General features: G+C 43.0%; 2 protein-coding genes across 5 annotated transcripts; one reads left to right on the top strand and one right to left on the bottom strand.

The window, feature by feature from the left end:
- Positions 1–453: 453 nt before the first annotated feature.
- Positions 454–4,508, bottom strand: crb12 (Beta-crystallin A1-2). 3 transcript variants are annotated; one of them, XM_014162683.2, is made up of 6 exons: positions 4,228–4,508; positions 3,322–3,385; positions 2,987–3,105; positions 2,548–2,689; positions 1,955–2,097; positions 454–1,001 (listed from the first exon to the last, which is right to left on the bottom strand). In XM_014162683.2, the coding sequence occupies exons 2-6, from the start codon at positions 3,358–3,360 to the stop codon at positions 854–856; spliced, it is 591 nt and encodes a 196-aa protein (XP_014018158.1). In that variant the 5' UTR covers positions 3,361–3,385; positions 4,228–4,508; the 3' UTR covers positions 454–853. The 3 variants fall into 3 exon arrangements, with proteins under 3 accessions (XP_014018158.1, XP_014018159.1, NP_001134082.1); XM_014162684.2 differs by having other exon boundaries at positions 4,237–4,470; NM_001140610.2 differs by lacking the exon at positions 4,228–4,508 and having other exon boundaries at positions 491–1,001; positions 3,322–3,513.
- Positions 4,509–9,760: 5,252 nt separating this feature from the next.
- On the top strand, positions 9,761–14,116 carry LOC106581035 (beta-crystallin B1). 2 transcript variants are annotated; one of them, XM_014162707.2, is made up of 6 exons: positions 9,761–9,912; positions 10,952–11,025; positions 11,219–11,337; positions 12,209–12,341; positions 12,503–12,645; positions 12,761–14,116. In XM_014162707.2, the coding sequence occupies exons 2-6, from the start codon at positions 10,960–10,962 to the stop codon at positions 12,927–12,929; spliced, it is 630 nt and encodes a 209-aa protein (XP_014018182.1). In that variant the 5' UTR covers positions 9,761–9,912; positions 10,952–10,959; the 3' UTR covers positions 12,930–14,116. The 2 variants fall into 2 exon arrangements, with proteins under 2 accessions (XP_014018182.1, XP_045559697.1); XM_045703741.1 differs by lacking the exon at positions 9,761–9,912 and adding an exon at positions 9,939–9,966.
- Positions 14,117–15,301: the final 1,185 nt, after the last annotated feature.

Below are 15,301 nucleotides of genomic sequence, written 5' to 3'. Positions count from 1 at the left end.
CTTTCAGTATGAAGGTCCACTTAGTAGACACTTTATATTTCTTAACCATATTTTCTATATTTCTTATAAGCAAGGGTGAAATTAGTTTGTTCAAGGTGATGGAACTACTGTACATAAAATTAACTGACATTATAGGGTCATTTCAACTAAGAGTTTATAGCTACTTGTCTGCTACTGTAGGCTTGTAAGGGTAGGCCTAGAAGTGGTGGAATGCTGTGGTGTAACTCCAGCCCAGTTTGACCTGTTTTATAGGGACCGGAAACCTGATGCTGAACATGAACCAGTAGATTATAGCCCTTTTGTATGGTAGGCCGGTGCATATTGACAAAACCAACTCTACTAACTTCTATTACAGACACTGAAGACTTCATTAGAAAGTAGTCGCCTACAGAGGAAAGGGCTGAGAAAAGATGCACAAGAAGACAGTGAAAAGAGTAAAGACACCAGAGCAGGTTAATAGCAGACTCTTGTATCACTGTTTATTGTTGTTGCTCATTTTCTCTTTATTGATCACTGTGACTGTGAATTCCCCGTGACAACACTGAAGAACAGCATCAAAGCCTGGCTTGTACCACCACATCACCCGAGACCCTTCACTCCGATTGATGTGGGATGCATCTGTCACTTTTCTATCTTATTCTTTCGTTCTCTCGTTTTTCTTCTTTTGGCGATGGAACAAAACAAAAGTGCTGTAAACATGTTTGTAGCTGTGGAGCACCAGAAGCTTCAGGAGCCGTTGGTCTTGGAGGTCTAACAGGACTACTGGTCAAGCTTGGAATGATAGGGCGAAGGAGGGATGAGGGAAAGGAGGAGGAAGAGGAGGGGTGAAAGAGGGAGGAAGCTGTGGACGCTCTTACTGCTGGATGCGACGCAGAGACTGGACCTGGGAGGTCTGAGCGTGGGAGCCCCACTCCCTGTAGTGTTTGTACTCTCCGCCATGACGGTCGCACTCCATGATGTACTGGTAGCCACGGTAACCAGGGAACTGGTAGCACACCCAGCTAAAGGGGGAGATGGAGAGGAAGTGGGTGAAGTGAGAAAATACCAAGAAACAAGCCCCAGTCCTTACCCTGTAGAGCAGGGATGGGCAACTGGTGGCCACTTTTGTAGGTCCGCAGATCAAGTTCCACAAACAAATTAAAAATACTAAAGGTGCAATTTCAAAATTTGGTTGTTCATAAGCAGTTTTTCTTTTTATGACAGTCACTCACAATTAGCCCATGTCAGCAAAAAATGTTTAGATTGGTAAATTAGTCTAGCAAGCTATCTAAACTTGTAATCATCGTTGAATTACCAATCGGTTATTTTTATATATATATATATTTCTCTCCACCACATGGCAAAATGAGTAGAGTTGCAGCAAACTTACTTTAAACTGAAACATTTTCTCTACGCTTGCCCCCCAGCCACTGTGGCCCCTCATGATGTTCAGAGTCTAGGCACTTGCAGATCAGAAAGAGTTGGCCTCTACAGTACATGTTAGTCCTCTGTATAATATCCAGGGACACCATATAATAGCTATTTCTTTCAAGAAAGCTCGGGAGAGGCGAAGGTGGAGTCATGCGTCCTCCAAAACATGACCCACCTAACCCCGCTCCTGAACACCCGCCCGCTTAACCCGGAAGCCAGCCACACCAATGTGTTGGAGGAAACACCGTTCAACTGGCGACTGGGGTCAGCCTGCAGGCACCCGACCCACCACAAGAAGTTGCTAGAGCGCGATGAGCCAAGTAAAGCCCCTCCGGCCAAACCCACCCCTAACTCTGACGTAGCTGGGCCAATTGTGTGCCGTCCTATGGGACAGCCCAGGAATGAACCCGGGTCTGTAGTAACGCCTCTAGCACTGCCATGCTGTGCCACTCGGGAGGCCTGATTCCTCTATTTCTGATTTGTTATGAGCATAGTCTTCTGTAGTGTGAAAAAGGAAGCCAGGATTTCTACTCCTACTACTTACGCTCCGCTCTGGACCTGCATGGATCCGATCTCGTTGTTGCCCCAGCCCATGGCCTGCAGGGAGGGGTAGTCATCGTTCATCTCCCACTGCTTGCCAATGAAGTTCTCCCTTTCGAACACCACAATCTTGGACTCCTTATGGTTCTGTGCAGTTCAGAGAGAGGAGTAGGCAATGTCAGGTTACATTCAACCTGTTTCACTCCAAACTATTTACAAAAGATATATTGTGTAGAATTATGAATGAAAGTATGAAATCTTTATAATACTGTGTTTTATTCACTTTGTCATTTAGTACTTTTAATAATGCTGGTAGAGCCTATCAAGGACAGCTACTTTTATCTGTTAAATGTAATGTCGCTGTCAGTAATACTGAGTAGAGCTGGACTCTGTCAGTGTCAGTCACAAGAGCCAGAGACATAGACTGAGGACAGAACCCAGGCTTCTGTTCCAATATCGGTACTAGCTTACTATGTGAATGTATTGGGCATTCTAAGTGGAATTCTACAATGGATATTGGAACATATTCCACAGAGGAGAGTGTCTGTCTGGCCTGGTCTGGCAGGAACAGGAAGTAGGCTTGGATAGTACACTCACAGCAGAGCAGACTGGGCGGAAGGACATCAACCTTTCGATGTGGTAGGCGTTGCTGCCGCTCCAGGACTCCCAGCGAGGGTACTCTCCACGCTCCAACACAAACTGCTGCCCAGAGAAGCTGGAGTGCTCGTACCCTACCCAGCTACACATACACAGAGAGAGCGAGGGAAACATGGGAAGTCGGACAGATACAAAGTGATAGAGATTAATAGCGAGACATGGAGAGACAGAGGGATAGCGATATACAGTACATGTGGATAGTTGCAAAGGTGGGGCAAAGACTTTGGCATGTGTCCATGATACAGTAGGTGTCTATCAGTATCCCTTAGAAATTGTTGCCTGTGCAATGGTCCCCTGGCTTGAAGGATAATGTGTAACCTGTCAGGGAGATAAATATCCTACAGTATGTACATGTGTTTTGGCGGGCTGGCTGACTTACGCTCCACACTCGACCTTCAGGGAGCGGATGTTGTCCACACCACACTCCATGATGTTCTGGCAGGAAGCAGTGAACTCCATACGCTTTCCCTGGAAGTTCTCCTGGTCGTAGACCGTGATCTAGGACAGAGGATATAGTACATATTTGTAATCTGCCTGACCCGCTATTGCTGTTTTAAAAAAAAATATATATTTTCTGACTGTTTTTAACACAACCAGTATCTCTGCTAGAGAATGCACTTCCGTGTGCAAAGCTTTCCTTTCTCCTCTTACGTCTGTTAATTAAGGAAAAATGGAAAAGGTTGTGGAAACGTGGTGTACCTAACACTGACTCACCTTCCATGGTCCCACTGGGTTAGGAGTAGTCAGCGCCATGTTTGATATCTCAGTAATAATTGACCTGCAGTGCAGAAAGCACACAGTCACAGTCAGTTACGCAGTCACATTTCTGTTTGGCCTTACAGGGAGACCAGGGTAGACCTGACTAAACCCCAATGGACCTCATCTCCACTCAGCTCTAGCTCTTGCATTAGTCTGTGCCCAGCAGCTAATGCCCAAATATATTAATGTTATGCTAATGTGGCTGGAACTAGAGAATCTATGCAAGAGACTCATGACAAGCCCAAACAAAGCACTGTCCTGTGCTGTTGCTGATGATAATACAATGCACATAGGGCTGAGGGAGGAGGTGCACGCCACAAAAACAGCTAGCTAAAGAGAGGCATGCTACAAAAATAGCTGGCTAAAGCCAGAGTGACGATACAAAGCAGAAAACAGATACCAACAGAGAAGTGCAAATACTATAATATAATTTTGAAAAAACTCCTCTCTAATACATAGGCCTGGTATGTAACGTTGGTATGTAATACCATGAATAAAATAGTACAATGCAAAGCATCCATCCACATTTCTGAATGATATGTGATAATTATGTTTTTCTTTATTAGTTGTTATAAATTCTACATGGTGAACCATTGTGTCATGTGCCTGGATGTCATGCCATTGTCACATCCTGAGTGTGTAAAGTAAACTATGCTGTTGATGGCATCATGTATGATGTTGACTATGATGACGATTGGCGTGTCCATTTAGAGAATGTGTGTGTGCGTATGACCCTTTCTATACATTCCCAAGGCTCAGCAGAAAACAGCAAAGGAAAAAAACAGGACAATAGACAATGTAAATGGGCAACAATGCTGGCAAAAGGCTATAGGCTGAACGGTCTAAAGATGGAGGGCTTACCTGACCTACCCCAAAAAATTGCTGTGTAGCGCTCACGGGGGGCTCCACAAAACGATGTCCTGACCCCTGAGTAAACGGGCCTATTTATACACAGTGGTGGTAAATGGAGCCCAGGCCTGTGGGACGGGGTAGGAGTCAGCACATTGCTGGGCCCTCCATTGTTCCATACTGAGCCACAGGGCTTTAGGCTCTCCCCCGCCTGCCACGGTGTGCTGGTGTACTGGTCTGGACGCAGGGCACCGTGCCCAGTGCCGATTAACACAAGCCCCTGGACAAACGTCCGGACCCCGTGATTATACAGACATAGACTACACCCAGTCCTGGTCATAGCCCAACCCCTAACCCACGACACGATTGCAGTAGTTAATGTATATGCTGTTGAGGAAAAAAATAGAGACACACGTCAGAAAGAGGATGTACCAAAATTCTAACCATTTAAAAATGTGTTTCTTAGATGACAATTGGGGAGATCAATGAGCCAATTAGAAGCTGGGGGTGATTAGGTGGCCATGATGGTCAGATTGGGAATTTAGCCAGGACACCAGGGTTAACACCCCTACTCATACAATAAGTGTCATGGGATGTTTAGTGACCACAGAGAGCCAGGACACCCATTTCACCTTGCATCTGAAAGACAGCACCCTACACAGGGCAATGTCCCCAATCACTGCCTTGGGGAAATGATTTATTTTTTGACCAGAAGAAAGTGTCTCCTACTGGCCCTACAAACACCACTTCCAGCAGCATCTGGTCTCCCATCCAGGACCAACCCTGAGATTGAGATTTAAACCAGAAGTGGGATGCAGAATGTTATGCAGCTGGCTCCATTCATTGTAGTTTTTTTGTGTGGACAAAACAGTACAGTGACTACTGTAGTATACTGAAGTATTAAATATATATATATTTTTAACCTTTTAACTAGGAAAGTATTTTACAGTTAACTATAGTATAAATACTGTAGTAAAAAAACTGTAGTGTATATACTACAGTAATTAATGTAGTGTTTTTGCAGATTGTAGTATACCATAATATGAACTGTAATGTTGTTGCTGACTGTAGTATTTACTGTAGTGTTCCTGCAGACACTACTGTAGTATTTTTGTTTTATTATCTTTGACATAGAAGTGCAGGCTTTCTCCTTGAGGAAACTTACTGGAGAAATACTAAACGAGAACATTTTCTTTAAAGGGTAACTCTCAACCCCAATTTCATCCTTTGCCCAACCCCCTTCAAATTTAAAACAAAATACATTCAGGTGAGACGTTGTGGCTGGGTGGAATTTTTCATAAATATGAGAAAAAAAATTGGGGGGGGGTAGTTGTACCTGATCCCAACACTTTCTCACTAAAGCATACTTACCAGAAATCCATTGGCACACTCTGATAATAAGATTATGTGCATCTAGAGCAAACACTGCTCTGGACAGTTAGCTCACAGTGGTAAATTCCAGAGTTCCTGACATCTATTGCAACTTGCTGTGTAATTTTGAATTCCCAAAGAAAATGTAACTTACTGCCTTTTGAATTTTGTTTAATGTCAGTGGTCTAGTCAAGGAAGCATCATGCAAATATTGACACACTCCACTTACCACAGCCTGGTCTCATAGACTAGATGTAACATTAGTATGATATGGTACGTTTGGTATGGTTACTTAAGGCAAAATGAAAGTAGGGTGGTTGGTGAGGGTGCAACTTTAGCATTTTAGCTAATTTTCAACTGCTTACTACTTTGCAACTGCTTAGCATGTTAGCTAACCCTTCCCCTAACCTTAACCCTTCTCCTAACCCTAACCCTTTAACCTAACTCCTAAACTTAACCCTAACTTTAACCCTAACCCCTAGCCTAGCTAATGTTAGCAGCCAGCTAATGTTAGCCACCTAGCTACCTAGCTAGAATTTGTAACATATCATACGTTTTGCAGATTTGTAACATATTCGTAAAATATAATATGAATTGCAATTCGTAACATATCAGGACTTTCCAGAGGGTGGTGCAGTCTGCACAACGCATCACCGGGGGCAAACTACCTGCCCTCCGGGACACCTACAGCACCTGATGTCACAGGAAGGCCAAAAAGATCATCAAGGACAACAACCACCCGAGCCACTGCCTGTTCACCCCGCTACTATCTAGAAGGCGAGGTCCGTACAGGTGCATTAAAGCTGGGACTGAGAGACTGAAAAACAGCTTCTATCTCAAGGCCATCAGACTGTTAAACAGCCATCACCAACACAGAGAGGCTGCTGCCTACATACAGACTTAAAATCATTGGCCACTTTAGTAAATGGAACACTAGTCACTTTAATAATGTATATACTGTATTCTATACTATCTATTGCATCTTAGCTTACGCCTCTCTGACATCCATATATATATTCTTATTCCATTCCTTACTTAGATTTGTGTGTATTAGGTATTTGTTGTGGAATTGTTAGATATTGCTACACTGTTGGAACTAGAAGCACAAGCATTTCGCTACACTCAGAATAACATCTGCTAACCATGTGTACTGTATGTGACCAATAAAATTTGATTCTGATTTGAAACGGGTAATGGACATCCACAAATGAATAGATACCATACGCAACATAACATATCATACTAAATGGAGTGTCTCGGATTTACGTACAAAATAATACGAAATGCTTTGAGACCAGGTAAGGCACACTCTCACCTGCTTTTATAGTAAGCCTTGAAGTGGTACCACCCAGCACATCTAGAAGGGAGTGTATTTCATACTGAACCCCTCCCTTTTGATGACATAGAGGCACAATCACGATTTCAATGGTAGAGTTGAACTGCATGGGCTGCATCTCAATCCTCCGCATCTGCGGTGGAAGGTGGCCGAGCTACAGCAGTGTTTGTCAAACCATGTGACATCCCGAAAATCGGTCATCTCATGAAAATGTCCGTAGCGTCTGAACCGTTTAGGCTACAAACTAATATGACTCCATAAGTGTCACGGGACTCATTTGAAGGTAACCCGTACAAATGAATGGAATTATGGAGATGGTTAAATATATATATATATATATATATATACATTCTTTTTTTTATTTATGTATTTATTATTATTTTTTCCTGCGCTTTCTTATGTCTCCTAGATATAGGACAGACACTTCAAATCCTTATTATTTATTTTTTTGACTGTCTTTGTTGCCATTTATGAAGGTGTTATTCAATGCATTTCTATGGGCTATAGTAGTAAATCTTTTTTTTCTACCTAAGTGTCCTACATTTCAAAATCAAATAGCTAAATGATCCATGATTCGATCATCTTAAAACAATTCCATATGTTAGCTTAGTATAACCCCCCCCCCCCAACAGCTTAGACTTGCAGAGTATATTAAGTACCATTATCAATGAGCACTATTTCTATCCTAATCCACTTGACCCCCCCCCCTTTTCTTTGATATGATGTACTATATAATGTGACACCTGTACCAAACATGCTTTACAAACCTGCTTTCTTCACCCAACTGTACCTGATGATTTCCACTTAGGCCAGGCAGAGAATACAGTGAGGGAAAAAAGTATTTGATCCCCTGCTGATTTTGTACGTTTGCCCACTGACAAAGAAATGATCAGTCTATAATTTTAATGGTAGGTTTATTTGAACAGTGAGAGACAGAATAACAAAAAAATATCCAGAAAAACGCATGTCAAAAATGTTATAAATTGATTTGCATTTTAATGAGGGAAATAAGTATTTGACCCCCTCTCAATCAGAAAGATTTCTGGCTCCCAGGTGTCTTTTATACAGGTAACGAGCTGAGATTAGGAGCACACTATTAAAGGGAGTGCTCCTAATCTCATCTTGTTACCTGTATAAAAGACACCTGTCCACAGAAGCAATCAATCAATCAGAGTCCAAACTCTCCACCATGGCCAAGACCAAAGAGCTCTCCAAGGATGTCAGGGACAAGATTGTAGACATACACAAGGCTGGAATGGGCTACAAGACCATCGCCAAGCAGCTTGGTGAGAAGGTGACAACAGTTGGTGCGATTATTCGCAAATGGAAGAAACAAAAGTACTGTCAATCTCCCTCGACCTGGGGCTCCATGCAAGATCTCACCTCGTGGAGTTGCAATGATCATGAGAATGGTGAGGAATCAGCCCAGAACTACACGGGAGGATCTTGTCAATGATCTCAAGGCTGCTGGGACCATAGTCACCAAGAAAACAATTGGTAACACACTACGCCGTGACGGACTGAAATCCTGCAGTGCCCGCAAGGTCCCCCTGCTCAAGAAAGCACATATACATGCCCGCCTGAAGTTTGCCAATGAACATCTGAATGATTCAGAGGACAACTGGGTGTAAGTGTTGTGGTCAGATGAGACCAAAATTGAGCTCTTTGGCATCAACTCAACTCGCCGTGTTTGGAGGAGGAGGAATGCTGCATATGACCCCAAGAACACCATCCTCACCGTCAAACATGGAGGTGGAAACATTATGCTTTGGGGGTGTTTTTCTGCTAAGGGGACAGGACAACTTCACCGCATCAAAGGGACGATGGATGGGGCCATGTACCGTCAAATCTTGGGTGAGAACCTCCTTCCCTCAGCCAGGGCATTGAAAATGGGTCGTGGAATGGGTATTCCAGCATGACAATGACCCAAAACACACAGCCAAGACAACAAAGGAGTGGCTCAAGAGGAAGCACATTAAGGTCCTGGAGTGGCCTAGCCAGTCTTCAGACCTTAATCCCATAGAAAATCTGTGGAGGGAGCTGAAGATTCGAGTTGCCAAACGTCAGCCTCAAAACCTTAATGACTTGGAGAAGATCTGCAAAGAGGAGTGGGACAAAATCCCTCCTGAGATGTGTGCAAACCTGGTGGCCAACTGCAAGAAACGTCTGACCTCTGTGATTGCCAACAAGGGTTTTGCCACCAAGTACTAAGTCATATTTTGCAGAGGGGTCAAATACTTATTTCCCTCATTAAAATGCAAATCATTTTATAACATTTTTTATATGCGTTTTTCGGGATTTTTTGGTTGTTATTCTGTCTCTCACTGTTCAAATAAATCTACCATTAAAATTATAGACTGATCATTTCTTTGTCAGTGGGCAAACGTACAAAATCAGCAGGGGATCAAATACTTTTTTCCCTCACTGTATCTAGCTATGTCATGTTCTGACTGTTTCACTGTAAACCATTCTTGTATTGTAAAATGACATGGGTGCCAAGTCCTTTGCTGTGTTCCTCTTACTATACTAGATGTTGGCAGCCTGACAGACACTACTGTCCGTTGAGGTGTCCCATGCTATAGCAGAAAACAAAACTTAGCAAACACCAAACTGTGTGTGTGCATACCTGTCTCCCTGCGTGCCAGTTCCAACTGAACAGTAGCCGGCCCGCCTATTCGCACTACACACAATAGGTCAGCACATTGCTTGCTCTGCTAGAGAGAGCGAGACAGCGAGAGATCCACCACACAGCGCAGGACAACAAAGCGAGCAGCCAACTCAGCATGGCTTAGTGGAGATCAGCATATATGACCCCTGAACCCCCCCTAAAGAGAACCCTGCTCATCCAATGACGAGGTGGGATCCCGGCCCAATAGGCAGCATGGGGATGTAATTGTATATATATCACCACTCTGGGGGCTTTATTCCAACTCTTAGGCTTATCTTTCTGGACGTCTGTTCCTCCCTTGTACCTGACAACCAGCCGCTTGGTGAGATTCACACTCAGGGAAGGGGGTTGTGAGCGAGAGAGATGGGGGGCAAAGGTGTGGTCTCTTCGTCCCATGACCTAAATCAAGGACTGTCAAATTGAAGCTTTTGACTTCAATTAACTCTGGGATGTTCTTTGTCTTATATCCAGAGAGTGATGTTTTGCATTACTTTGACGTTCTGTCTGTTTCGTGGTTCATTTAATGGGAAATGGCAGTGAGAGAGATGAGCCCATGTTTGACTGTGATCTTCTCTCAGCTCAGTAATACTACATGACAGGCCTACCTGCGTCTGGCAGATGAAAGTGTGCTCAGTGTCACTGAATTTAGTAATTGTAAGAAAAATATGTTTGAGCATGTTGTTTAAAAAAATCTTTGGAGATTCTTTTTTTTCACAGAGGAATTGCTCTTTATGGAATATTTACTGGGGGTAAATTGCACAGGCAAGTCTCTTAGAACAGGCTTCAACATCAAAAGGTGTGTTTTGGGGTAGAGTTAATGAGAGAGGGAAAAGCCTATAAACCAGTCTAGATTAAGACCTTGAGTGACTAGATACAAGTAGATTATGTTCTCATTAATAGTTTGGGTGGATAAGTGGGTTTTCATATGGAGTTTTGCCAAAAGACGAATATTGAAATCTGTTTATAGTCATTGAGTTGAACATGAACTACCGTTCGTCTTTTTTTGTCTTTTGTATCTGAAACTGGTGGGAAACATTCTTTTATCTATTTAGCTAAACAGATATGACATGAATAGATACACAGCTGGGACATGGGCTGCAGGTAGCTTAGTGGTTAAGGGTGTTGGGCCATGAACTAAAAGGTCGCTGGTTCAAATCTCTGAGCCAACGAGGTGAAAAAATCTGTTGATGTTCCCTTGAGCAAAGCACTTAACCCTAGTTGCCCTGGATAAGAATGTCTGCGAAATGACTAAAATGAGTGTCACAATATGAAGGTCAAAGGAAGCTGTTTTTCCAAGAGGCCATGCTTTACCCCTCTTTATTTCTCTCCCTCCCTCCCACTCTCTTCCTGATCGGCCACAGATTCAACCATGTCCCACTCCGGAGCCCAGGGCAGCATTGGGAGCCACCCAGCCATGGGGCTGCGTGCCCACAAAGTAGGTCAACACACTTTTTTAACAAACTACTTATCATAACTAATAATCTCTAGCGAAGATACAGCATTTACAGTTGTTTTAAATGCCCAAGACCTGCATCTTGATCAAAGATCTCCATATCAAATCATTAACAGTATTATATTATAGCTTATTACGGTAAATTACCATACTGTGGTATTCGCTATCTTTACAGATGTACCTGTTTGAGTTTGAGAACTTCCAGGGTCGTATGATGGAGTGCATCACTGAGTGCCGTAACCTGTGTGAGAAGGGCTTTGAGAGGATCGGCTCCATCAGGGTGGAGTGTGGACCGTACGTCATATCTAACTTCATCTGTTTACATAGAAGATTAAAAAAAACATTCATAGGGATTCATATTATAAGAGTGAAGTTGTCAGCTGGAGCGTGTCCAGAAGAAAGCTTGCAGAATAATTCTGAGCGGGTCGTACACCAGCTACTGGGAAGCCTTCAAAACCCTCGGAATCATGTCCTTCGACAGCAGACGGGAGCAGATCTGCCTGACATTTGCTAAATCCCTACAGAACTCCCAGTTTGCAGACTGGCTCCCCCCTACCAGACCTCAGATTACTGGACAGGCAACCCGCAACAGCCACAAACTGAACACTCCCATAACACACACAGGCGCTATCAGGACTCTCCCATTCCATACTTCACTAAACTGATCAATGCACACACCATATAGCCCAGGGGCCTTAGAAATGCCTTCCTAAGAACTCTGAAGATGCCTTTTCTAAAGCTACCACCCCAAACCTTGTTGTCGTAGTATTGTTTTGTATATATTACATATTTTTACATTTTATTATATTAAGTGTTTTGATAGTACAATCCTAAGCTATTTGATAATTATGTGATTGATGTTATGATTGTAAATTGGTTTACAATTCAGTCTATGACTGAGAGAAACCAATAAAACCTACTAATACTAACGTTATCTTAGTCCAGTGAGACAGCTGATACATAGTTAATTTACAACATGCAATTTCCAAAGATACATGACTTTTGCGATGAACATGTGACATCTAACATGATGTCACCTAGGAACCTTCTAATCACTTAGCTGTACCTAGCCTCAAGGCTTCTGATCATGTTGATAAGAGTTGTGTTAATTCATTATAAGTGTGTTATAGTTGTGCTGTAACACTTTTATAATGTCCCCATACAGCTGGGTGGGCTATGAGCAGCAGAACCTGAGTGGAGAAATGTTCATGCTGGAGAAGGGAGAGTACCCCCGCTGGGATACCTGGAGCAACAGCTACAGGTGTGACCGCTTCATGTCCGTCAGGCCCGTTCGCATGGTTAGTCTGTCCATCCATCCATTCATTCATTCATCCATCCATCCATCCACTACATGGATACTCTAGTCTAAGTGGCTTCCCCTCCTCGTCTGAGGGATGTGGGTGAATAGGTGGTAAACTCTATTGCTGATATCCCTCCCTCTGTCCCTCTATGCCTACAGGACACCCAGGACCACAAGATCTGCCTGTTTGAGTGTAATAACTTTGAGGGCCGTAAGATGGAGGTGTGTGATGAGGATATCCCCAGTCTGTGGTCCTACGGCTTCCAGGACCGTGTGGCCAGCATCCAGGTCACTGGTGGAACGTGAGTTGGCATATTAACTTATCAATCAATCCATCCATCTACACATCCATTTGATTTAAGATGTTAACTTCCATTTCTCTCTCTCATTATCTCCATCTGTTTCTCTGGATGACAGTTGGGTTGGCTACCAGTACCCCGGTTACCGTGGCTACCAGTATGTGTTCGAGTACGGTGTCTTCAAGCACTGGAACGAGTGGGGCGCCCACCATCCCCAGATCCAGTCCATCCGTAGAGTGAGGGACATGCAGACACATCGCAGAGGCTGCTTTGAGTGGACCGCCTAGAAGGGGCCAGGCAGGCGACGGGTCATGGGCCAGCAGGACAGAGGGGAAGGGGCCTGGCTTGCCCTGGAGCTAACCATCCCTGGGTCTGGAGCTCCATCTTGGAACTCCACACAGCCAACATAAGCTAATAGCGTACATCACTGGCTCCACCTCAATCACTTTTACAAGTAGTAACATTCAGGGTGTGTGTACTGTGATGCACAATTCTTGAATGAAGACAGTGCCACCTACTGGGCAAAGGTTGCTACTGCAGTTCACCTGCAGCTGACTTCCACAATGCCTGAATATAATAATACTGGTGAAAGTGATAGCTGTACTCTCTGTTCCAAGACCTGATGGAATTATAGCATGAGAAGATTTATGATATTTATGATGGGGATTTTAATTGGAGAAAGGGAATTAGTTAACAAATATTTTAATAAGTTATATAACTTCATTAGTTTGTGTTCACTAGTTTGTTTCCATATCTGCAAACCCCATTTATTTTATACATCTTAGTTGCTTATGTGTTTCTTAGCTATATACCTAATGATGCCAAATAAGCCTGTTCATTACAAGGCTCTACCCTCCTGCGATCTGTGAATGATTTTAGAGAGCAGAGATACTACATACTGCTCTCACTCCAGTCTCTAAGCTACGATGGACAGCTGCCAGCCTTCTGTGCTCTGTCCATGCCCTGCAGTGAGCTCAATCCCTACGGGAGACACTGTTTCCCCATATACTCTCCCCCAAGGCCACCTTCTAGTCTAGGGATTGCACCTCAACCATAATTTCCCCAATGACATTCTACCTTCAAGGCTTCAAAGCTATGCCCATGACCCACTCAGTCTATGGCAGTGAAGCTATGCCCATGACCCACTCAATCTAGGGCAGTGAAGCTATGCCCATGACCCACTCAGTCTATGGCAGGGAAGCTATGCCCATGACCCACTCAGTCTAGGGCAGTGAGGCTGTCGGAAGTGAGCTAGGGGGCATGATTGGGAGACAGGCTGCTGTAGGCTACCTGGTAGTGTTTTTCTAGACATGCTGACCTTTTGGAAAGCCCCCCCCCTCTTAATGATGGGGTGGCCGAGGAATCTTGTTATATACACTATATATTTCTCAGGGATGCTGGCATCTGGAAAGCAACTTTCCAATAAAATAAAATAAATGAATGAAGATTCCTAACCTCAGTGCTGGAAATGCAATCAGTGGCTCATGTCAAGTTACTTGTTTGACTTTTTGTTCTCTTGTGTTTTGTATGATTATCTGTGGTGTTTGTCCCACGTTTTCATATAAGTTATGCTGAACATTGAAAAAATAATTCTACATAATATAGATATCCTCACAAAGGCAATCCTGCATCAACATCAAAAGTGACAAATTGTAACCATGTCATGTTCATGCAATCCAACAAATAGTCCATGAGCCAGACCCCCAAATGTGGACTGTCGGGGGCTCACTTGGGCCGATGTCATAGTGATGTTTTTTTTTTTTTAAGTCTATGTCCCTAATGTTGGAAAATGTGTGATAACAGTGCAGCAATGGTATCTTTCTGTGTGTTATCACTTTCTTTCATCCCTCCATCCCAATGTTTTTTCATAGGGAATTTACCCTATGACAAACAATGTCAATATGCAACAAGTTATTTCTCGCTTATACCCTTTAATCATATATCATTGGAAAGCTTAGATTCACAGTTATACATCAGATACATGTTCAGAAAGTTCACGTCAACAGAACTTTGACCTCTGACCTCTAGGGTACAAATCAAAATGACCTGTATAAATGGCTTTATACAGGTAAATTACCTTTCAAATTATATACAGTACCAGTCAAAAGTTTGGATACACCTACTCATTCAAGGGTTTTTATTTATGTATTTTCTACATTGTAGAATAATAGTGAAGACATCAAAACTATGGAATAACACATATGGAATGATGTAGTAACCAAAAAAGTGTTAAACAAATATATTATATATTTTACATTCTTCAAAGTAGCCACCATTTGCCTTGATGATAGCTTTGCCAGTGGTGAAAAAAGTATCCAACTGTCATACTTGAGTAAAAGTCACCCAGTAAAATTCTACTTGAGTAAAAGTCTAAAAGTATTTGGTTTTAAATATACTTAAAAACCTGTTAGTGATCCCTTCCCGCGCCAATCCCGTTAGCGGGATCGATTTGACAACATCCAGTGAAATTGCAGAGCGCTAAATTCAAACTACAGAAATATCAATATTCAAGATAACCAAAAATATAAGTGTAATACATCAAAATAAGCTTAACTTCTTGTTAATCCAGCCGCAGTGTCAGATTTCAAAAAGGCTTTATGGCGAAAGCAGACCATGTGATTATCTGAGGACAGCGCCCCACATACAAACACATGAAAAT

Source organism: Salmo salar, chromosome ssa20 (assembly GCF_905237065.1).
Source record: "Salmo salar chromosome ssa20, Ssal_v3.1, whole genome shotgun sequence".
NCBI lineage: Eukaryota > Metazoa > Chordata > Actinopteri > Salmoniformes > Salmonidae > Salmo > Salmo salar.
The sequence above is the reverse complement of the archived record's forward strand: the minus strand, read 5'-3'. Positions and strand labels throughout refer to the sequence as shown.